The 24494-nt window shown below is 42.5% G+C and overlaps 1 protein-coding gene across 2 annotated transcripts in view; it reads right to left on the bottom strand.

Moving 5' to 3' along the window:
- The window catches only part of GOLGA3 (golgin A3), a 147837-nt gene that overhangs the window by 106842 nt on the left and 16501 nt on the right, over positions 1–24494 (bottom strand). The window contains exons 3-5 of one of the 2 annotated variants that reach the window (XM_082260173.1): positions 20306–20563; positions 15861–15973; positions 1407–2080 (exon numbers count right to left, since the gene is read on the bottom strand). In XM_082260173.1, coding sequence (XP_082116299.1) covers positions 1407–2080; positions 15861–15973; positions 20306–20563 — 1045 coding nt within the window. The remainder of the gene's footprint in view (positions 1–1406; positions 2081–15860; positions 15974–20305; positions 20564–24494) is intronic. The other variant, XM_082260174.1, reaches the window with a different exon arrangement.

Here is a 24494-nt window from a genome sequence, read left to right as displayed (position 1 = left end):
TATGATGATAAATCTTCCGAGGAGGTAGAATTTCTGTTCAAAAGTGTGGGAATCACAGAGTCAGAAAGACCCCTATCCTTCAATACCTGGCTTTTAACAGCCACGCAAAGAAGGCCAGCGACTGTAAAGCAGGATGGAAGATCGGCCCTTGAGACAGCAGATCTTCCTGAGAGGAAGTCTCCAAGAAGCATCAGCGACCAATCTCACCAGATCGGCGTACCAAGACCGGCGAGGCCAGTCTGTAGCCACCAGAATTACTGGAGTCCCTTCCACCTCCATTCTGCGCAGAAGCAGTTTTAGTGGGGGAAACGAATAGATCTGCTGATACTGTCCCCAAGGAGCCACTGATGCATCTGCTAGAGGATCCAGAGAATGAGCTACAAACCTCTGTTACTGTAATAATGACACTGGCAGGGAAGGAGTTAACCTAGGAGTGAGCGAAGGTTTAATTGTGAGCCTAGGGCAGGGTTTTCTAACTGTGGGGGGAGGGACTTGTAAAATAATCACAGAGACCTGTATTTACAACAGCGCTCGCCCCCATCCCCCCCCCCCCCCGGAGTGCTCCTACGGATCACCGTACAGGTACAGCGATTCGCGCAGCTGAGCCAGCCTGCCGCAATATATATATATATACAGCGGGCGGTCGGCAAGTAGTTAAACACAAAAACGAGTGGAACTCCGTTTTAAAAATGGTCACACCATATATCTCATTGTGTCACAAAGGAGGGGGAAAAAAAAAAAAAGGGGGCTTTTTTATAGTGTAAAGCCATCTAAAACTCTTTATTCCATAAAAACAGAACACTCACGTTCACGTGCTTCTAAACTGACACTAGTATGCAAGTTCAATCAAAAAGCGGAGTCTTCTCCCGCCACAATGCAGAGCCGCTAACCTAGCGTGCATGGTGACGTCACAACCAAGCCCCGCCCAGGGGACACTAATATTTATTTTGCATGAAAGATTTGCACGAGTAATTAACCATTCTTATATGGGATGTTTTATTGCATTACAAGTTATACTGTGTATTAATTTGTGTGTATGCACATTGCACTTTTTGAATGTAACGATTTATGAAAGTGTATGTATTTGCACTTTGATATAGATTATTTATAGGAGTTGCATTGCACATTCTGGATAGATCGTTTAGAGGAGTTTATACTTAATTGTTTGGGTATACATTTATTTATTTTTTTGAGTGTATTGGTGGCAGCGCTGTCCACTTCCCTATACATTTTTTTTATTTTGTCTATACTTCAAAATTGGATAGCAGCTGCATTTTAGGGAATTTTTAAAAAAAATCTGTGGCGCAGTTCTATACATAGAGTTACAAAACTGTCTCTGATGTACCAGTTTAACATTATTAATACATCACTCTCAACACTGAAAACATTTTTTTCATGGTTATTACCTGCTTGAAATGCTGTCTCGCCGACTTCTAGGTTCACCATTTCCCTCCGACTCCTGAGTTTGTTGCTCTGCAGCAGCAGCTTGTAAGACATCTCTAAGGGAAGGATAGTGCCCTACATCTTCTGGAGCTATGCTTTGCCCATTGACAATGTATTCCTCTTCTCTCCTGGGTGATACAGCAACAAAATAAGATCCTTGTCCAGCAGATACACTACTGTACGTAGAGCTGTCACTCTCATTTCCATCAAGTCTAGTTCCCAGATCACTCCCATCAAGTTCAGAGCAGTTGTCAACATTGTAACCCTCAAATTTCTGTCCTTCCATACTAATTTCTGACACTACTGAGGTGAAGCTCCCCCTGTTGGGCTTTAGAGAGCCAGGCGATGAATCAGAATAACCTATGCTGGGATTGCTGGGTTCAGAAGATTCTGTACGATAGTCTGCTAGAGAACGAATTTTGCTAGAAGATTTGGATGATTTGGAGGACTTTTTCACTTTGGAAGACGATGGGAGGCCAAGACTGCCCAGTTTTGGTCCCCGTGGAACACTTGTGCGCAAAAAGGAATACTCCTTAGTCATTGCAACAGTACTGGCCCGAGGAAGATTATCTGGATTGAACATCAGTTCAGGATCCAAAGTGCTTGAAGGGCGATTTTTAGGAGTCGACTGATTAGACTACACAGAAAAATAAATTAACATCACAATACAGTATATTATTACATGTTAAAAACCATTGTTTTTCAAACACTCATGAACACAGAATATTTTACAATTTTTGAGCAAGGAAAAAACACAAATCAAGGACTGATTTCATGTGATAATATCAGTCTGGAAAAGGCAATTTGATGGTGGGGGGAGTCAGGAAGTGGTAGTACTCATGTTTGGCCTTTGTCTGTGCCCTCATTGGGGAGATTTTCCCTTCACTTCCTTACCAGTGACAGTTGGGACAAAAACGTGAGCAGTATTAAAAATATGACAGCTGTTACCAAACTGATTTAGAGCTCGAGCGCGTGTCAGACTGCTCAGCAAGACTCACACAAAGCACAGTGGTCCAGCTCTGTAGTTGCTGCCCATGCCACAGGAATTTGTAGAACGGCAGCAGATTATTACATCTAAAACAGGCAAGTATGTAAAGTCGAATTACTTTCAGAACCCTGAATTACATGGTTCATTTTTTTTTTACGGGGTACATTTAGGTTTTTCAAACTAAATAGCTTTACAGCTGATTGACTGCATTTATGCCATAGCTAAGGCACTTTGTTGCTGCAATTGTTTTTTTTTTTTTTTTTAAATAAAACTTGTATAAAATGGTAATTTTTTTTTAAATAAAACATCTCAGTGTCAAGAGTGATACTTTCTGTACTACTAGTGTGTTTAAGAGCCGGTTCACATACAGGCGACCCGACTTCCCGGGGCGACCTGTGAAGTCGCGGTGCACAGCTCGCACCGCGATCTCGGAGCGGCATGCACGGCCTTCATATCATTGAAGTCAATGCAGGTCGCTTCAGGTCGCCCCAAAGTAGTACAGGACCCTTTTTCTAAGTCGGAGCGACTTGTGTCGCTCCTATTAGAACGGGTCCTGTGCTACTACAGAGACAAGTCGCTCCAGTGTGAACGGGGTCTAAAACAAACAAATATATTAAAAAAATGTAACTGTCTCATAGAAGGTTAAACTGTATCTAAACCCAAAACAAAAAAAAAATGCAATATACTGCAACTTACTAGTCCTTAATAGTAATGCCTTTTTTTAGCCTTTTTCACCTAGTAAACCTGCAAATAACAGACTTTCTGCCCTTTTAGGTCTACACTCATCATTGTCACAAACTGGACTTCAAACCATGTCTGCCTTCATTCATCTCATGTTGTATTATTGGGCTAGTAGTTTAACCACTTTAAGACCGGAAGATTTTGCTGCTTAATGACCAGGCTCTATTTTGCGATTTGGCACTGCGTTATTTAACGGACAATTGTGCGGTCATGCGACGCTGTACCCGAACGAAATTGACGTCCTTTTCCCCACAAGTAGAGCTTTCTTTTGGTGGTATTTGATCACCTGGGCGATTTTTATTTTTTGCGCTATAAACGAAAAAATGAGGGACAATTTTGAAAAGAAAAATATTTTCACATTCTGCTATATAACATTCCAAAAAAAAAAAATTTAAAAATCAAAATTTTTTTACATTTTAGGCCAATTTGTTTTCTGCTACATAATTATGGTAAAAAAAAAAAAAAAAAAAAAAAAAAAAAAAAAAAAAAAATCGCAATAAGCGTATTTTGATTGGTTTGCGCAAAAGTTATTGAGTTTACTAACTACAGGAAAGATTTATGTCATTTTTATTGTATTTTTTGCAAGACTGCGACATTGCGGCGGACGGATCAGACCCCTAACTGACATTTTTGAAACTTTTGGGGGGGTACCAGTGACATTACTACAGTAATCAGCGCCAAAAATATGCACTGTTACTGCAATAATGCCATTGGCAGGGAAGGGGTTAATACTATTGGTGATCAAGAGGTTAAATGTAAGCCTAGGGGATTCTAACTGTGGGGGGGTTAGGCTTGTGAGATGATAAGAGAGACATGCGATCTTCTATAGCAGGATCGCATGGTCTCTGTGATCATCTCAGGGAGAATGACAGATGGCTGCGTTTACATCAGTGGTCCGTCCTTCTCTGCCAGCGGGGGGGGAGATCACGGGTGGCGGGCGGGCATCAGAGCCGCCTGTCACACGCACTGGCTTCATTCACACTTAGCGAACACATGCAGTTGAAGTTAAATTTCACAGTGGGGTCGATTTACAAAAACTGGAAAGTACAAAATATGGTGCATCTGTGCATGGTGGCCAATCAGCTCGTAACTTCAGCTTGTTCGATAACTAAACCCAGGACCCTGCATTCATTAGATCAGGTCTCCCACAATACACAGAACATGGAAATGTAATCATTTTAGTAAATATAAACTTGTAAATACCTTTTCTCATCAGCAGTAAATAGCAGTGTTGTGACTTCTATCAGTGCCTGGTTAAAGCTTGTAGGAGGAGTTTTCATACTGCACTGGCTTTCCTATCAGGATGCTGGACCCCTGACCCTCTGTTTGGACAGTGCTGATTGGCCCTGTGCTGATCACATGCACTCTCCCAAGAAAAAAAAAAAACTCTGGCAATACACAGCAAACTGAGCATGTGCAGCCTGACTCCAGTAACTCTGTCCTATCCGGACATGGTATGGGAACACCACAAGAGGAGAATCTGTGCATACAGGATCAAACAGCCTTTTTACACCATGCAGACAATTAGCCCCTTAGGTTCCACAAGTATAACAAGCATGCTTTACTCCAGTGGTCCTCAGGGCCCACTAAGAGGCCAGGTTTGCAAGATAACTGAAATACATCCCAGGTGATATAATTTGCTGCTCAGTGATTGCAGTACTCTAGTCTGCATCTCCCCAAGGTAATACTTAAAATCTGGCCTGTTAGTGGGACCTGAGGACCGGAGTTGAGGACCACTGCTTTACTCCATATACAGACTTATATTACTGTTGTGGGTTTAGTAACACTTTAAGCTTTGACAAAAAAAAAAAAATGGAAACTGATTCTATTTCAATGCAGAACTGCACCAGATTTTTCACTCTCCAGTTTTAGTAAATCAACCCAAGTGTCTCATAACTTGAATTTTATACGTTTTATCTTCCCACAGAAAAATATCCCACTCTTCACAATCATGCCTTGACAACGTCATTGGTTTTCGGGAGCAGCACCTTTATTAGTGATTAACTATTTTCAAGGATGCAGCACACAGAGCAAAATTAGAACCAAAAATATCTGATGAGCACCTAGAGAATTCATTGTGAATTGCTACTACATCCATCAAACCAGATATTGATATTTTAGTTTATCAAAAACAGTGTCAAATATCGTACTAGTTTTAGGTCGTCCTCTTTTACTTTTTATAACAAAAAATATTACCATAAAATGAAGTTTTATCACTCAGATGAGTACATTATCTTTATCAGTGATCTGCCCAACTTTTTCTCATCACCTATCCTTATTGTTAGTGTTTTATGTATGGCCCAAAATAATTATTTTTCTTACAGCGTGGCCCAGAAAGGTCATAAGGTTGTGTGTGTGTGTGTGTATACAGTATCTCACAAAAGTGAGTACACCCCTCACATTTTTGTAAATATTTTATTATACATCTTTTCATGTGACAAGACTGAAGAAATTACACTTTGCTACAATGTAAAGTAGCGAGTGTACAGCTTGTATAACAGTGTAAATTTGCTGTCCCCTCAAAATAACTCAACACACAGCCATTAATGTCTAAACAACTGGCAACAAAAGTGAGTATACCCCTAAGTTAAAATGTGCAAATTGGGCCCAAAGTGTCAATATTTTGTGTGGCCACCATTATTTTCCAGCACTGCTTTAACCCTCTTGGGCATGGAGTTCACCAGAGCTTCACAGGTTGCCACTGGAGTCCTCTTCCACTCCTCCATGACGACATCACGAAGCTGGTTGATGTTAGAGACTTTGCGCTCCTCCACCTTCCATTTGAGGATGCCCCACAGATGCTCAATAGGTTTTAGATCTGGAAACATGCTTGGCCAGTCTATCACCTTTACCCTCAGCTTCTTTAGCAAGGCAGTGGTCATCTTAGAGGTGTGTTTGGGGTCGTTATGTTGGAATACAGCCCAGTCTCTGAAGGGAAGGGATCATGCTCTGCTTCAGTATGTCACAGTACATGTTGGCATTCAGGGTTCCCTCAATGAACTGTAGCTCCCCAGTGCCGGCAGCACTCATGCAGCCCCAGACCATGACATTCCCACCACCATGCTTGACTGTAGGCAAGACACACTTGTCATTGTACTCCTCACCTGGTTGTGGCCACACACGCTTGACACCATCTGAACCAAATAAGTTTATCTTGGTCTCATCAGACCACAGGATATGGTTCCAGTAATCCATGTCCTTAATCCGCTTGTCTTCAACAAACTGTTTTCGGTTTTCTTGTGTATCATCTTTAGAACAGGCTTCCTTCTGGAACGTCATCCATGCAGACCAATTTGATGCAGTGTGCAACGTATGGTCTGAGCACTGACAGTCTGACCCCCCCACCCCTTCAACCTCGGCAGCAATTATACGTTTATTTCCCAAAGACAACCTCTGGATATGACAATGAGCACATGCACTCAACAGCTTTGATTGACCATGGTGAGGCCTGTTCTGAGTGGAACCTGTCCTGTTAAACCACTGTATGGTCTTGGCCACCATGCTGCAGCTCAGTTTCAGGGACTTGTCAATCTTCTTACAGCCTAGGCCATCTTTATGTAGTGCAACAATTCTTTTTTTCAGAACCTCAGAGAGTTCTTTGCCATGAGGTGCCATGTTGAACTTTCAGTGACCAGTATAACACCAAATTTAACACACCTGCTCCCCATTCCCACCTGAGACCTTGTAACACTAACAAGTCACATGACACCAAGAAGAGAAAATTGCTAATTGGGCCCAATTTGGACATTTTTCACTTAGGGGTGTACTCACTTTTGTTGCCAGAGGTTTAGACATTAATGGCTGTGTGTTGAGTTATTTCGAGGGCACAGCAAATTTACACTGTTATACAAGCTGTACACTCACTACTTTACATTGTAGCAAAGTATCATTTCTTCAGTGTTGTTACGTGAAAAGATATAATAAAATATTTACAAAAATGTGAGGGGTGTACTCACTTTTGTGAGATACTGTATATTATATATTATACATACATACATACATACACACACACACACACACACAGTGCTCAGCTTAACCACTTACCGCAAATCACCGTAGCTGTACATCGGCTGACATAAGTGGTTGTACCGGGGTGATGCCTGCAGCTAAAAGGCATCATCCCGATACCATTTTTTAGAGCCGGCGGTCAGCTTTCAGGCGGTAACGACCGATGCGGCTTAGGAGCCACTCGATTGTTACCCCAGCGAGCGGAAGGGGACGCCCCCCTGCCCCTTGTTCCCGGCTCTTCCCGGGTTTCCTGTCCAACCGGGAGACCTGAGCAACCAGCAGGCGCGTCTGAAGGGCTGGTTAGAGTCACGATCAAAGCCGGGTCTCCGATGACGTAACCCAGTGGCGGCGTCCATGATGTCACATCCAGGTTACTCGGCTACAGGCGCCAAATGTAAAAAGTTACTGTATTCAAAAATGCAGTTTTTTTAGCATTTTGAATACATTGAAGTGCAGTGGAGGGGTCCAGGGTCTTTTAGACCCCCGATCCTTCCATAAAAAGTACCCGTCACTGACTATTGCCGTCACAAGGGATGTTTACATTGCTTGTGACAGCAATAAAAGGGATCAGTTATTAAAAAAAAAAAAAAAAAAAAACTGTGCTAAAATTAAATAAATAAATAGGAAAAAAAAAAACAAACAATTTTAACCCCCCCTGTCGCCGTAAGCTTGTGCACAAAAGAAAATGTTCAAACCACACATGTCAGGTATCGCCGCCATCACCAGAGCAATAATTTAAAAAAAAAAAAAAAGAGCTACTCTGTAGCTCTAAACTGGTAACCGTTTTAAAGCGTCGTCTATGGAGATTTTTATTGACCGTAGTTTGTTGCCATTCCGCGGGTGTGCGCAATTTTAAACCGTAGCATGTTGGGTATCTATTTACTCGGTGTGACATCATCTTTCACAATATACAAAAAAAAAAAAAAATGGGCTAACTTTACTGTTTCGTTTTTCTTTAAATGCAGTGAAATGTAATTTTCCAAAAAAAAAGGCGTTTGAAAGACTGCAAATACAGCGTGAGAAAAAATATTGCAATGACCACCATTTTATTCTCCAGAGTCTTTGCTAAATATATATATATATATATATATATATATATATATATATATATATATATATATATATATATATATATAATGTTTGGGGGTTCCAAATAATTTTCTAGCAAAAAAAACTGATTTTAACTCAGAAATGGGCTCGGTCCTTAAGTGGTTAAATGAGTACGCCGCAACAGATTTATCAAAAAATCTATACTTTCCTTTCAGAATCAACATTTTCTGATGGACACTATACTACAAAATACTGCCACAAATATGGCCCATTGATTGCAACCAAGATTTGATAATTTGCACACAAACAAAAATGGGATTTCTAACTGATGTTCATTGACAGACACAGCTCCTGATTCTTCTTAACCATTGGGTTATACTGCCCCCTCAAGGAGTAGAGACACTAGGCAGGAAAAAGCTTGACTACGTCTATGGGCAGTCCCAGGGGGTATACACCCACTCTCAGCTATAGGCACTCCGTTTTGTTACTAGCATTGTCAGAAGAAAGCCACAGAGGGGTGGGTGCTGTGTCCGTCAATGAACATCAGAGAAAGGGATTTTACAGCAAGTCCAAAATCACATTTTCTCTTTAGTTCACTGACAGACACAGCTTCTGATTCTTCTTATTCATTGGTATGTCCCAAAGCAGTGTTAAAACATGAGGGATGGGAACAACGAAAACTAAATTCCCAAGGCTAACCAATGCCAATCAGGTAACATAGAGCTCCATCAAACTGGAGCTCACCTGAAAAACAACACACCCTCAAAGAGGACCAGGTTCTCTAAACAGCAGCCTGCAAAACCTTGCAGCCAAAAGAAGCATCCACAGATGCCAACACATTCACTTTATATAAACTTTGTTAAAGTGTGCACTGACGACCAGGTGACCGCCTTGCAACTCTGCGTCACTAACGCATGATGACGGAAAGCCCAGGAGGCACTAGGTGCCCTAATAGAGTGTGCCTTGACAGGGAAAGGAGGAACCTGACCCTTGATGGAAAAGGCCTGAACTACCATCTGTCTGATCCATCTGGAAATGGACACAGAGGAAGCGGACAACCCTTTGGGAGGTCCGACCGTGAGCACAAAAGAGAGTCTGACTTCCTAAAAAACTCCATAGCTCCCAGGTACACCCTAATTGCTGAACCACAGGGATGTTTAGGCCTGGGACACAGGGAAGGCAACACAATGTCTTCAGTTAAATGAAAGTCAGAGACCACCTTAGGAAGGAATGACGGACAGGGGCAAAGCACCACCTTACCCTTGTGAATCACTATAAAGGTGAATGACAGGATAACGCCGCCAGTTGCGACACCCTGCGTGCAGATGTGAAAGCCACCAAAAAAAGATACCAGGGCAGCAACAGGGCTCGCACTGAAGAAACCAAATGTCGGACACCCTGAAGAAAGGTATGCACCAGGGAGTGTGTGGCCAAAGGTCGTTGGAAAAAAAACAATATCTGGCCGTTGATGGTACTCAAGGCCAATTGCTGTTCAATCCTCCGTTGAAGGAAGGTTAAGATCCAATCCACCGAGAAGGAGCGAGGATGAACCCAAAGAGACTCACACCATGTAATGTACGTCTTCAACGTACAACGGTAGATCTTCCAAGAAGTAGATTTCCTAGCTTTCAACAGCGTAAGAATCACTGACTCAGACAAACCTCTACCGGTCAGCACTTGATGTTCAACAGCCAAGCCGTCAAAGCCAGCGACTGTAAAGCAGGATGGAAGATTAGTCCTTGGGACAGCAGATCATCCCTGAGAGGAAGTCCCCAAGGAGCATCGGCGACCAGCTGAACCAGTTTGGCGTACCAAGACCGGGGAGGCCAGTCTGGAGCCACTAGAATGACTGGAATATTTTCTGCCTCGCTCCTGCATAGGAGTCATGGCAGTAGTTCGTAAGGGCTGGAACAAATCGGCAGCCCACCTTAGAATGCCGGCTACTTACGGAGCCGCCAGGACACTTCTTATGCCCCCCTTGGTGATTGACATAGACCACCGCCGTGGCCTTGTCAGAATGAATTCATACCGGACACCCCTGAAGACTAACAGTCCAATGAGCTAGACAAGTCTGATCGCTCGGAGTTCCAGTACATTAATCGGCAGTCTGGAATCTGTAAAGGATGGGGACTCCCCAACCAGAAGGAAGGAAGGAAGTGGGAACCACTGCGTTTTGGACAACCCCACTGTTTTGTGACAACGTTGTCAAAGTAAGCGGACAGGGGAACACTCCCGCCACTTTGGAAGGCCTGTGGGTGCCGAAAGGGTCCGGCGCCTCCAACGCAGCATCAGCCACAAACTCCATTTTGAAAATGTCACGCACCGACACAAACAGTGCATCCACCAGTGCCTTTTGCTAGAGGAGCAGAGGAATCATCCTCGCTATCTAAGCACACGCGTGGACACAGACCCAGCAGGGTGACTCGCGCCCACAGCGGTCGAAACAATTTCAGGATCTGATGTAACAATCAGGTGAGGGCGGCCAAATGCGATCCCGCAAAGGGGACGCTGACCGAGGGCCCACCAATGGAGCCCCTACTGGACCCCGCAAAAAGGGGGTCGCCCTCCGAGCCCCTCCATAGAGGCCCACATAATTGGAAATAGCTCCCTTAAAGACGTGGACGCGCAGGCACGTTACTCTGATGGTCCCGCAGAGGTCCCACAAGGGGAAGGTGCCCCACACAATAATGGCGGCAAGGCTGAACTGCCCCCACAGCGCCACCCCTTCCAAGGGATGCGCCAAGCTGACCGCATATGCCCTAGCAGAACGCAAGCTGTAGCCTAAATTTTTCGTAGAGGCCCAGCCGCAGGTGCACGAATCCCAGTCCGGCAGATGCCCAAAGGAAGAGTGGGGGCTTCAGCCAAACTGACTGGGGCTGCCCTCCAATGGAGGCGCCTGACTCAGCCGCATGGTCTAGTAGGCCACAAGCCGCGGCCTAAATTTTTGTTGGCGCCCAGCCGCCTGGACACGAGCCCCAGGGAAGCCGACCACCCAGGGCAGCGGAGGGGAGGGCAGATGCCAAAACAGGAGACAGCAGCTTCAGCCACCCTCACATGGGTCTCCCCACATAAATTCCAACCAGTAGGCCGTAAAGCCACAGCCTACATTTTTGGCCAGATCCGGCAGCGTGAGGCGTGGACCCACGGATGCTAAACCACTTGCTTCCCCAGGCCAAAAGCTGCCACAGGGAGTCCAGAGGACATCCCTGCCCTAGTCACCAACCCCCAGGGTGGCAGGGAACCCTGCTCAACCCCGTTGCACACCAGGAAAAACCCAGTCAGCAGCAACAAGCGCCAACAAGCCCCCCTTAGAGCATGTGGCAAAAGCCAGTTCATACCCTCGCCCATTGGGGAGTGGGGGGCAAAAGAACTACAGTGACCACCGAAAGTTTAGAGGAACCGGGGGGGGGGGGGAGTGGAACCCGGGGGTCCCACCATCCCAGGGAGGGGCCCACCCACGTCCACCCCAAATCCCTTCAGGAGTAGAGGTGGGGACAGCTACTTACCAAACCAGGAACAGAGTGGGCACTGCTCCAGACAGATCACTGCTCCACTGGAATGTGGGAGGCCAGGTCGTATCCGCCCTCGCAAGATGTATAACTCACAGGCTAGCCCCCATCCACTGGGGCTATGTCGCAGCCGACCTAGCGTGGAGCTGAGCCCTGCATGCGTGCGCTGGTCAGACTGGGGGGACCCTCTGGATCTAGATAGGAAATATTTCCATTTAAAAAGAAAAAAAAATTGCCAGGACCAGAGATCCCAGGAAGGAACTAGGTCCTTACTCCTGACTAGGCAGAAAAAGTGAGTGCCTATAGCTGAGAGTGGGTGTATACCCCCTGGGACTGCCCATAGGCGTAGTAAGCTTTTTCCTGCCTAATGTCCTACTCCTGTAGGGGGCAGTATATCCCAATGGTTAAGAAGGATCAGGAGCTGTGTCCGTCAATGAGTGAAAGAGAAAGTATTTTTGCTAACAAATTAGAAAGACCATGTTGCAAAAATGCATACACCCCAATGAAGAGTCTTAAGAGCAAAACTAAATTTTATACAAAATCCTAATTAACAAGAATTCAACTACAGGGGAGTCCAATTATTTATTAAACAGGTGTCCAGCAGACAGCCGATTATAAAAGGGAGTTCCTTTCCATTTCATGCGGTCAGCAATGGCACCACATGGAAGAGAAATGTCAAGGCCTGAGAAAGAAAATAATTTCTTTACACAAGAAAGGTAAAAGGCTACAAGAAGATCAGCAAAGCTTTACTTATCAGTCAGAATACTATAGCAAAAGTGACACATGAACATTGATTTAGGATATATGCACCCAGCATTGAAGATATCTCACTGTGCATATAATCACTTGCACTTTATATAAATAAGGGGTCATTTATGCATCATATTTTTTTGCACATACTAATTTCTTATTGTTCACCCTGCACCTTTTTTCCCCAGTGAAGTATATTTACACCTTGCACAGGTGTTACACGGTTGCACATATCACTTTAATATTTATTACTGGATATATATATATATATATATATATATATATATATATATATTTATTTATTATGTCTTCACCCTCCGCTTATTAAATTTTATATACAGTGGGTACGGAAAGTATTCAGACCCCCTTAAATTTTTCACTCTTTGTTATATTGCAGCCATTTGCTAAAATCATTTAAGTTCATTCTTCTTCCTCATGAATGTACACATAGCACCCCAGACTGACAGAAAAACACAGAATTGTTGACATTGTTGCAGATTTATTAAAAAAGAAAAACTGAAATATCACATGGTCCTAAGTATTCAGACCCTTTCCTGTGACACTCATATATTTAACTCAGGTGCTTTCCATTTCTTCTGATCATCCTTAAGATGGCTCTACACCTTCATTTGAGTCCAGCTCTGTTTGATTATACTGATTGGACTTGTTTAGGAAAGCCACACACCTGTCTATATAAGACCTTCCAGATCACAATGCATGTCAGAGCAAATGAGAATCATGAGGTCAAAGGAACTGCCTGAAGAGCTCAGAGACAGAATTGTGGCAAGGCACCGATCTGGCCAAGGTTACAAAAAGATTTCTGCTGCACTTAAGGTTCCTAAGAGCACAGTGGCCACCATAATCCTCAGAACCCTTCCTAGAGCTGGCCGTCTGGCCAAACTGAGCTATCGGGGGAGAAGAGCCTTGGTGAGAGAGGTAAAGAAGAACCCAAAGATCACTGTGGCTGAGCTCCAGAGATGCAGTCAGGAGATGGGAGAAAGTTGTAGAAAGTCAACCATCACTGCAGCCCTCCACCAGTCGGGGCTTTATGGCAGAGTGGCCCGACGGAAGCCTCTCCTCAGTGTAAGACACATGAAAGCCCGCATGGAGTTTGCTAAAAAACACCTGAAGGACTCCAAGATGGTGAGAAATAAGATTCTCTGGTCTGATGAGACCAAAATAGAACTTTTTGGCCTTAATTCTAAGCGGTATGTGTGGAGAAAACCAGGCACTGCTCATCACCTGTCCAATACAGTCCCAACAGTGAAGCATGGTGGTGGCAGCATCATGCTGTGGGGGTGTTTTTCAGCTGCAGGGACAGGACGACTGGTTGCAATCGAGGGAAAGATGAATGCGGCCAAGTACAGGGATATCCTGGACAAAAACCTTCTCCAGAGTGCTCTGGACCTCAGACTGGGCCGAAGGTTTACCTTCCAACAAGACAATGACCCTAAGCACACAGCTAAAATAACGAAGGAGTGGCTTCACAACAACTCCGTGACTGTTCTTGAATGGCCCAGCCAGAGCCCTGACTTAAACCCAATTGAGCATCTCTGGAGAGACCTAAAAATGGCTGTCCACCAACGTTTACCGTCCAACCTGACAGAACTGGAGAGGATCTGCAAGGAGGAATGGCAGAGGATCCCCAAATCCAGGTGTGAAAGACTTGTTGCATCTTTCCCAAAAAGACTCCTGGCTGTATTAGATCAAAAGGGGGCTTCTACTAAATACTGAGCAAAGGGTCTGAATACTTAGGACCATGTGATATTTCAGTTTTTCTTTTTTAATAAATCTGCAACAATGTCAACAATTCTGTGTTTTTCTGTCAGTATGGGGTGCTATGTGTACATTCATGAGGAAGAAGAATGAACTTAAATGATTTTAGCAAATGGCTGCAATATAACAAAGAGTGAAAAATTTAAGGGGGTCTGAATACTTTCCGTACCCACTGTATATATATATATATATATATATATATATATATATATATATATATTTTTTTTTTTTTTTTCTTATACATTATATTTGTTTATCATCACTGGTTTATTCATATACTGTATATTTTTACTACACCTCCCACAAGCCACTAGTGTCACCACTATTTATTGGGTTTGCACTTTATGTCATTTAGTCACCTTACTGGATTTGATTCAATCAGGTCACGACTCTAAGCACTTTATGTTATACTGTGATATGGATGAGATTTTTTGTGGTTTTATGGTGCACATTTTTAATCAATTATTGATGTGGTGATGGATATATATTTATTAATTCCTATGTAGGTATACATACTGTTCACCTTGATATACCTACTAGAGTGTATCTATTTTCAATACAATTTGGCAGCGCCATTTTCCCTACCCTCTTGTTTATTTGTAAGGGTTGAAGGAAATTGCCATGCAAGTTCATTGCAGTTAGCTAAAGAGGTAGAAAGCCAAACTGGGGTGATTGTTTCCCGTGACACAATACAACATACACTGCAGAGGAATGGCATGCATGGGTGACGTCCATGAAGGAAGCCTCTCCTAAAGTCCATGCACAAAAAGTCCGCCTAGAATATGCCATGGCCCATGCTGGAAAAGAAGAAGACTATTGGGACTCTGTATTCTGGAGTGATGAGACCAAGATAAAATGTTTTTGGAACTGATGGCTTCAAAACCATATGGTGTCACAAAGGTGAAGAGTATAAAGAAAAATGCATGGTGCCTACAGTGAAACATGGTGGTGGCAGTGTCCTTCTGTGGGGCTGCAGGAGTGTTGCTGGTATCGGGGAGCTGCATTTAATTGATGGCATCATGAATTCACATGAGAAGATGCTACCATCACTCTGTGCCCTTGGTTGTGGCACACTTTTCCAACATCATAATGAACCAAAACACAAATCTAAGGCCCCTGTTGCATTTCTGAACAGGTTGAAAGTGATTCAGTGGTCAATTATGTCTCCTGATCTGAGCCCAATCTAACACCTATGGGGAATTCTGAAGAGACAAGTTGAGCATCCCTTTCCACCCAGCATCCAAGCTCTAAAAGAGGTTGTTTTTGAAGAATAGAAAAAGATAGATCTTGGCCTAGAACACTTGGTGCTGTCCCTACAAATCATGGACGTCATACAAACTACTAGATGTAGTAGATTTGTTGTGGGGTGTATTCATTTTTGCACCAAGTAATTTGAGGAAAACTGAAGATTTTGTAATTTAAGTTATATTATTAACCCTACTTTCATGTAATGAGCTAAAACAAATGTTCTTGTGTTCATTGAGATATTGATTTAAAAGGGGTGCACTCATTTATGCTTAGTACTGTGTGTATTTTATATATATATATATATAATTAGTAATGGAGAGGATATCGCTACAAGAAAATGTTCTCACCCTCTCCTGCTGACGTTTAACTCTGTACTGTTTCAGCTGCTCCTCCAAGCGACGTCTGGCCTGCAAGCGGATTTGCTCCTCTCTCTCAAGTGGAAGGGAAGCATCACTGGAGGCTGAAGAGAACACATACATCAAAAATAAGAAGTGCACAACAGATAGGAAGAAAACAAGATCTCATATATATGGAAGAATCATAAAGATGATCCCAGTTCTTCAGTAATGTACTGCGCTTGAAAAGAGCACTGCATTTTGAAAGGAGCATGTTGAAAAGAGAAATTAGTTGAAAAGAGCAAAGCAGAAAAGAAAATAAAGATACATGGAGATAATCTCTACTGTCTGTAAATAGTACTGTTTTGCCAATAGTAAGAAACATATGCCATAAATAGGCCTAACTAACTAATAATGTACTGAAAAGTGTTATGACCATGTGAAAGGTAAAGATTCCCACCACAACCATATTTCCATATATACAGCCAACCAGACAGAATGACTTGCCCTGGTTAAGAACTTGTGAGTGACTGTACCAGAATATAGACCAGGGTGCAGCACTTATAGGGCCTTCTATCGATTCATCATTATACTGAAGCTGCATGCTACAAGTAATATGGTAGCTCACATTAGGAGATGCATCCTTTATTTACCCCAATTTATATAACAGACATAAAAAGCGCCTCAATATAGAACTTCTAATATGTTTAGGTGCTCTTTCAGTTTGTCAGCCAAATAAGTAAAGATGACCAGTATCCAAGTGCATTTTCAACAGTCACTGCAGTTTAAATGACCATATTAAATAAATGTGTTACTTGGGTTACTGGAAAAGCAGGTTAAATACATGCGTGTGTGTACATGTGTCTATGTTGTTTAAAATATATCTGTGATGGCCTCTGTTTTGCAAGTTCTACCTGACATTGCTAAACAAACTTACCTTAAAAAAAAAAAAAAAAAAAAAGTTTAAAACTGATGCCAATTTAAATTAATATTGATTTCACTAGACATATATAGTGGCCTATTTACAGTATCTCACAAAAGTGAGTACACCCCTCACATTTTTGTAAATATTTTCATGTGACAAAACTGAAGAAATGACACTTTGCTACAATGTAAAGTAGTGAGTGTACAGCTTGTATAACAGTGTAAATTTGCTGTCCCCTCAAAATAACTCAACACACAGCCATTAATGTCTAAACCTCTGGCAACAAAAGTGAATACAGTCTTAAGTTAAAATGTCCAAATTGGGCCCACAGTGTGAATATTTTGTGTGGCCATCATTTTTTTTTTGTACTGCCTTAACCCTCTTGGGTATGGAGTTCACCAGAGCTTCACAGGTTGCCACTGGAGCCCTCTTCCACACCGGCACATGATGACATCACAAAGCTTGTGGATGTTAGAGATCACCTTCAGTGAGGATGCCCCACAGATGCTCAATAGGGTTTAGGTCTGGAGACATGCTTGGCCAGTCCATTACCTTTACCCCCAGCTTATTTAGCAAGGCAGTGGTTGTCATGGAGGTGTTTTTGAGGTCGTTATCATGTTGGAATACTGCCCCGCAGCCCAGTCTCCAAAGGGAGGGGATCATGCTCTGCTTCAGTATGTCACAGTACATGTTGGCATTCATGGTTCCCTCAATTAACTGTAGCTCCCCAGTGCCTGCAGCACTCAGGCAGCCCCAGACCATTACACTCCCACCACCATGCTTGACTGTAGGCAAGACACACTTGTCTTTGTACTCCTCACCTGGTTGCCGCCACACACACTTGACACCATCTGAACCAAATAAGTTTATCTTGGTCTCATCAGACCACAGGACATGGTTCCAGTAATCCATGTCCTCAGTCTGCTTGTCTTCAGCAAACTGTTTGTGGGCTTTCTTGTGCATCATCTTTAGAAGAGACTTCCTTCTGGGACGACAGCCCTGCAGGCCAGTTTGATGCAGTGTGCAGTGTATGGTCTGAGCACTGACAGGCTGACCCCCTACCACTTCAACCTCTGCAGCAATGCAGGCAGCACTCATACGTCTATTTCTCAAAGATAACCTCTGGATATGACGCTGAGCACGTGCACTCAACTTCTTTGGTCGACCATGATAGGGCCTGTTCTCAGTGGAACCTATCCTGTTAAACCGCTGTATGGTCTTGGCCACCGTGCTGCAGCTCAGTTACTGGGTCTTGGCAATCTTCTTATAGCATAGGCCATCTTTATGTAGAGCAACAATTCTTTTTTTCAGATCCTCAGAATACTTTGTCATGAGGAGCCATGTTGAAGTTGCAGTGACTCATATGAGAGAGTGAGGGCGATAACATCAAATTTAACACACCTGCTCCCCATTCACACCTGAGACCTTGTTACACTAACGAGTCACATGACACCAGGGAAGAAAAATGGCTAATTAGGCCCAATTTGGACATTTTCACATAGGGGAGGCCTCACTTTTGTTGCCAGCCGTTTAGACATTAATGGCTGTGTGTTGAGTTATTTTGAGGGGACAGCAAATTTACACTGTTATACAAGCTGTACACTCAATACTTTACATTGTAGCAAACCGTAACTTCTTCAGTGTTGTCACATGAAAAGATATAATAAAATATTTAAAAAAAAGTGAGAAGGGTACTCACTTTTGTGAGATACTGTATCAAGACCTGCAAAAAAAAAAAAAAAAATGTTTACTTTTTCAAATTTCCTACTTGCTGTCAAAATGGCTTTCAATTTATAATAGTATGCAATAGTGGAAAGTGGAAAGACAGGCAAAAAACATGCTATGGAAAAAAAAAAAAAACACCCTCTCAGCTCTCGAAGTCTTCTTCAGTTTCATTTCTATACCCAATGGTTGCCCAAAATAGAGCACTGAGAGTTAAACTGACTCTCTACACAATCTTAAGAAGTGAACATTATTCAACAGGTGTACTAGCTCGTTACGATGACAATAAAGCTCAGTTCACACTGATGCGATGCGGGAAAGGCACAGGAATGCGGATGCGGTGCAATCTGAGCCATACAAAATGATGGGCTCAAATCGTACGGCACAGAATCTCATGTGATTTGCACAGAAATGCGGTGCAATTCGTGTGCGAACCAGATGTAATGCGACGCATTGTATCAGCGTGAACCCAGCGTTAAACTTGTGTGAAAAAAAAAAAAAATTAGTCGAAGGCTGGCTATAAGTTTTTCTTCTATTTCAACCAGGGGGGCTAAACAAAAAAAAAATCCCCACTAAACCTTTGTATTCTGACAGCAGCCAGTGATCAGACACTGATTGATCAGGAAAAATCAGACAGGTTGGCTGTACACAAGTTAATGGAAAAGATAAAACCAAGCTGCTCATAAATGGATTGAAATTCATCCAGTCCCTGCTGAACCAGCCAAATATCAATCCATGTATGGGCACCTTAAAATTACATACATTTTCCTGATTCTAAGATGTTGATATAAACATAGAGAACTATGGTTATTAAGCCTCCATTCATATTAGGTCGCTCCGACTTAGGGGGGCGACCTGTGAAGTGGCGTGCAGCGCGACTTCGGCACGACTTACACGGACTTCATAAAATGAATGTCTATGCAAGTCGCCTCCAGGTCGCCCCGAAGTAGTACAGGACCCTTTTTCTAAGTCGGAGCGACTTGTGTCGCTCCTATTAGAACGGCTCCTGTACTACACAGTGGGAGTGTGAGGACCGCGACTTGTCAGGCTGACAAATCGCCTGATAAGTTGGATCAATGTGAATGGACACTAAGAGCCCATTCAGACAGGGGGGACACGACTTGCTGGGGTGACTTGTGTCGCTCCTATTAGAACGGGTCCTGTGCTAATCAATGGCAGGCGACCGACCGCGACTTGTCAGGCGACCAAGTCGCCTGACAAGTCGCGCTAGTGTGAATGGACCCTAAGGCCCCATTCACACTAGTGCGACTTGTCCCGCGATTTTGGACCGCAAAATCGCATGACAAGTCGTTTTCCATTATTTTCAATGAGCCCCATTCATATCAGTGCGTTTTGAAGTCACACCGACTTCAAAAGTAGTTCCTGCACTACTTTGCCACGATTTTAATGTGTTTTGAGGCATATAGCAATGCCATTGCTTTCAAAATCACGTCAAAATCGTGGCAAAAATCGTGCCGCAAAATCGCAGTAAAATTGCGTCGCAATAGTGTGAAAGGGGCCTTAGATGTGAATGGCATTTTTTCCTGACAAACCTCGTCAAAACAAACAAAGCCTATGTAAGCAGAGAGAACATGTGAGTACTTAGGATTAGATGTATTGTGTAGTAGCCTCAGAATAATCATCTCAAAAAGAAGAAAAGGCTGAAAAATAATTAGTAGTTTCCATTTACCGATCAAACCATGAAAAAAGTAGAAATTTCAATCAAGAAACATCATAGGAGCACTTTGCAAGTAAGGATAATAGTGCAAAGCAATAGATGGGATTGCACTTCAGAAAAAGAGGCGCTTACACAGGTCAGTTTCCTGCATATGAAGGCTTAGCTTCAGCGACTGCAAAGCTTCTTTTCTAAGAACTACGCCCTCAGTACTAGGTTCATTGAAACCAGCCACACCTGGAGGGGCTGCACTTCTACAGTCCTTTAGTGGCTCGGTGGTTGGAGGGGGATCCGTATACTGTGAGAGAGGCCCATTCTGACATGCGTCTCCAGAATTGTTCAACTCCATACTGCTTTCTTCTTTTGGCAATTTATTAGAATGTAAGCTTGTCACTAAAAAATAAGTAATATAACAAAATGTAAAACATTTGAATCACAATATTTTAACAGTAGACACTATTGGAACTTTAAATACATAAGAAACCAACCACAGAACTAAAAAAAAAAAAAGAAAAAAAAAAAAGAGCAAAACAAAAAGGAGGATTAAAAAGACTGACTGGCCAGATGAAAGATTTCTTAAGGCCAAGTTCACCCTTTGCACCATGCTACAGCTGTATTTAGCATATAACATGGTGTAAATTACTCCCACATCCCCCCTTCTTCCCATTTTACCGATCACAGGTGCAATACTGCAGGTTCCTGTAAGAAGTTAATAATAAATGCACATTTTTTTCCCTGCAAAAGTATGTGCACATTTATTATTTTTTAAAAGAAAAACTTAGCCTTTAAACACGGATGTAAAGCAAATTTGACAACAGGAATCAAAGCACAGGATCAGCTTCAAATCGACTTGAGAATAAAAGATTCAAATGATACCTAAAGCATTTGTAAAAGGTTTTTTTTTTTTTTTTTTTTTTTTTAATAAAATAACAAAACATGTTATACTTACCTGCTCTATGAAATGGGTTTGCCCAAAACCTCCTCTTCTGGGGTTCCCAGCACTCTTAGCACCAAGCCACTTGCTATGGTGACACACCCACACCTATGGGCTTGAACCTGAGCTGGGCTGTGTGCATCCATAGACACACACAGCGTGGCTCAGCCTTGTCCCCATTCTCTGCTCACAGGATTTGATTGACAGCTGAGGAAGCTATCGTTACCAATAATGGCCCTGTGAGTGGACAGAGAGGAGAGAGCCACTGAAAACTGGCACAGCACTGTATTGAGATAAGACTAAGGTAAGTATAAAGTGAGGTGAGGGGGGCGATACAAACACTGGGACAATTTTTACCTTAATGCAGGGAATGCATTAAGAATACATTAAGAATACATAAGGGTAAAAAAAAAAAAAAAAAAGGCTCTATGGTATATTTGGATTCACTTTTCTTCCTCTAATGCGCTCACAGAAATGCTCTCAACCCCTGGGGGTGCACCACCATCCTTTCCATAACTCAGGCCTACCACCGTGTAATCATGTAGCACAATCTTCCTAACCTCCCTTTCCCTCGCTTATCCTCTTACCGTATTTGTAGCTACCCATGTGATACCTCTCTCAACCAGCTGGGCCTTCGGGCCCTACATCTCTGTCCTCCCATTCCCTATCCCCTTTCTTTCCTCTCTTTTTTGCTGTTGTGGACCAGACAATGGATACTTTTATGTTTTCCAATATGGATATACTGTATATGTTTTCTGTATATATTCTACCTGTGGATTTAGTACGGATAAGATGTTTGTACTAACCCTGTTTTTTTTCTGTAGGACACAACCTTCAGTTTGAACTGTTCTGTCTTTACCTTTACATGTCATGCTTTGGGCGATAGCCATTGTTGCCGACTTTTGTAACCATATGGTTGTATCCTACCTTTCCCTTTGTTAAAAAATGCAAACAATAAACACATTTTCAACTCTAAAAGATGCGAACAACAATTTTCTCAGTGAAAGCACATGTACATTTGTTCTGTACGAATGGGCAAAAAAAAAAACACATCACACACACACACACAAGCCCATTTTTTGTGCTGGTAGAATATTTTTCATTGATTTAAAAAATGTAAAATACTACATGTTGCACAAGATGGATCTAAAAAATCATAGGAATTTCCGATGCAAATTACTATGGACATTTTTCATATATAGACCACAAAGTGTCAGTCTTCTCAAAATTAATATATTAGTAAAGTTGAATGCTTGTTGTGTGAAACGCCCACATTATATTCTAGGAGACACCAATGGCAAGATTTCCCTGCCACAGTGCCCAGTTGTTTCTCCGTTCGTCAATAGAGTCTCAATCATTTCTCTTTTTCTGCACAGTAACATTAAAGCATAACATTTTTTTTTTTTTTTTTAAATGTGAGCAATAAACATTATTACTGCTCTTCTCTATAAAGCAGTCTGACACACCCTCCTACCCTGTCACAACTACAGCAGCACAATCAGAAAGGAGTGCGAGCTTTGTAGACGGTAAGACTGACTTTGCTGACCTCTCATTATGAAAATGATAGATTCCTGGCTGCCCAGCTTCTCTGATGCAGAACAAATAACAAAAATCATGAGTTCATTCTTGGCAATCTTCTTATAGCCTAGGCCATCCTAATGTAGAGAAACAATTCTTTTTTTCAGATCCTCAGAGTTCTTTGCCATGAGGTGCCATGTTGAACTTTCAGGGACCAGCACGAGAGAGTGAGAGCGATAACACCAAATTGAACACACCTGCTCCTCATTCACACCTGAGACCTTGTAACACTAATGAGTCACATGACACCGGGGAGGGAAAATGGCTAACTGGGCCCAAATTGGGCATTTTCACTTAGTGGGTGTACTCACTTTTGTTGCCAGCGGTTTAGACATTAATGGCTGTGTGTTGAGTTATTTTGAAGGACAGCAAATGGTTATACAAGCTGTATACTCATTACTTTACATTGTAGCAAAGTGTCATTTCACATGAAAAGATATAATAAAATATTTACAACAATGTGAGAGCTGTACTCACTTTTGTGAGATATATATATATATATATATATATATATATATATATATATATACATATACACATACACAGCTGTACTACTGTGGAAATGCCCATGCAATGCATTTTAAGTATTACATTTAAAAAAACAAAATGTAGAAGAATTAAAAAAACAATTCTCCAATATCCTAGATGTATATCATATATTTTTTTGTATAAATAGAGAAGATATTTAACAACCTCAGTGCTGCCTCTTCAGTCATTGTAATGTCTTTTATTTATTACCTTGTGGAGACAGGCATTACTGGGTAGAGTAAATGAAAGAAGGGAAGAGAAGAGCAACTGAGAAGGGAACGGAGAAATAAAAGTAAACCACGGCAAATATCAAATAGGAGTAGGATTTACTGGGGAAAAAAAAAAAAAGTGAATGTTTTGGTTTGTGGAAAGTCGCCTCTTGCATGACTGAATGAGCATGATGGGGGTTAGTCTTGTGTCAAGCCACTCAAGGGGGTGTGGGTGGTGTCATCTAAGGTCGGAGTTCCCTGGTACAGGAAGGCACTGTAATGGGGCCAGATAGCCCATATGTTCTAGAATCTAATATACTGAACTTTGAATGGGGCCACCCATTTTTCGGGTTCAAATGAGATCTGTCACCTTTCTGGTCCAATCTATTCTGTGAAGGAATGTTTTACTATGTCAACATCCTCTCCAACACAGTGAGATAGGAATAAATAAAACAGTAGTCAGTCTAGCGGGGACCTTGAGCTTAGCGAAAGAGGGCTAGGAGAAATAAGTTTACTGTAAACATAAACATCTGTGCCTTTAGGCTCCGTTCACATGTAGGCGTTTTGGGGCGTTTTTGGGGAGTTTTTCTGCTCTAGGATCAGCTCTCAAAACGCCCAACAAGACAAATCCTATTCATTTCAATGGCCCCTGTTCACATCTGAGCGTTTTGACGCTGTAAGCAAAACGCCCAACGCTCAAAAAAGTACATGAGCTTCTTTTTGGGCAGATTACAGGCGTTTTCCATTGGTTTCTATTCAATCTAAAAACGCCTGCACAAAAAACGCCTGTAAAATTGCGGGAAAAAATTGCGGTAAAATCGCGGTAAAAACGCGCGAAAACGCTACGCTCTGGTGTGAATGTAGCCTTAAGGCCCATTTCACACGATCAGACCGATCCAGTCCACCTGTCCATTTTTCAGGCAGACCTGTTCGGGCCACCTATTGTCCTCTATGGGAAGGCGAATGTCAGCGGATATGTGTCCGCTGACGCCCGCCTGGCATCTGATCCGACAAAATCCGCTGAAAACAAACGTATGCGATACGCTCGCCATCTGTCCAGCGGGTCGGATCCGAT

This window comes from Pelophylax lessonae (assembly GCF_965119305.1).
Source record: "Pelophylax lessonae genome assembly, chromosome: 1".
Lineage (NCBI taxonomy): Eukaryota > Metazoa > Chordata > Amphibia > Anura > Ranidae > Pelophylax > Pelophylax lessonae.
The sequence above is the reverse complement of the archived record's forward strand: the minus strand, read 5'-3'. Positions and strand labels throughout refer to the sequence as shown.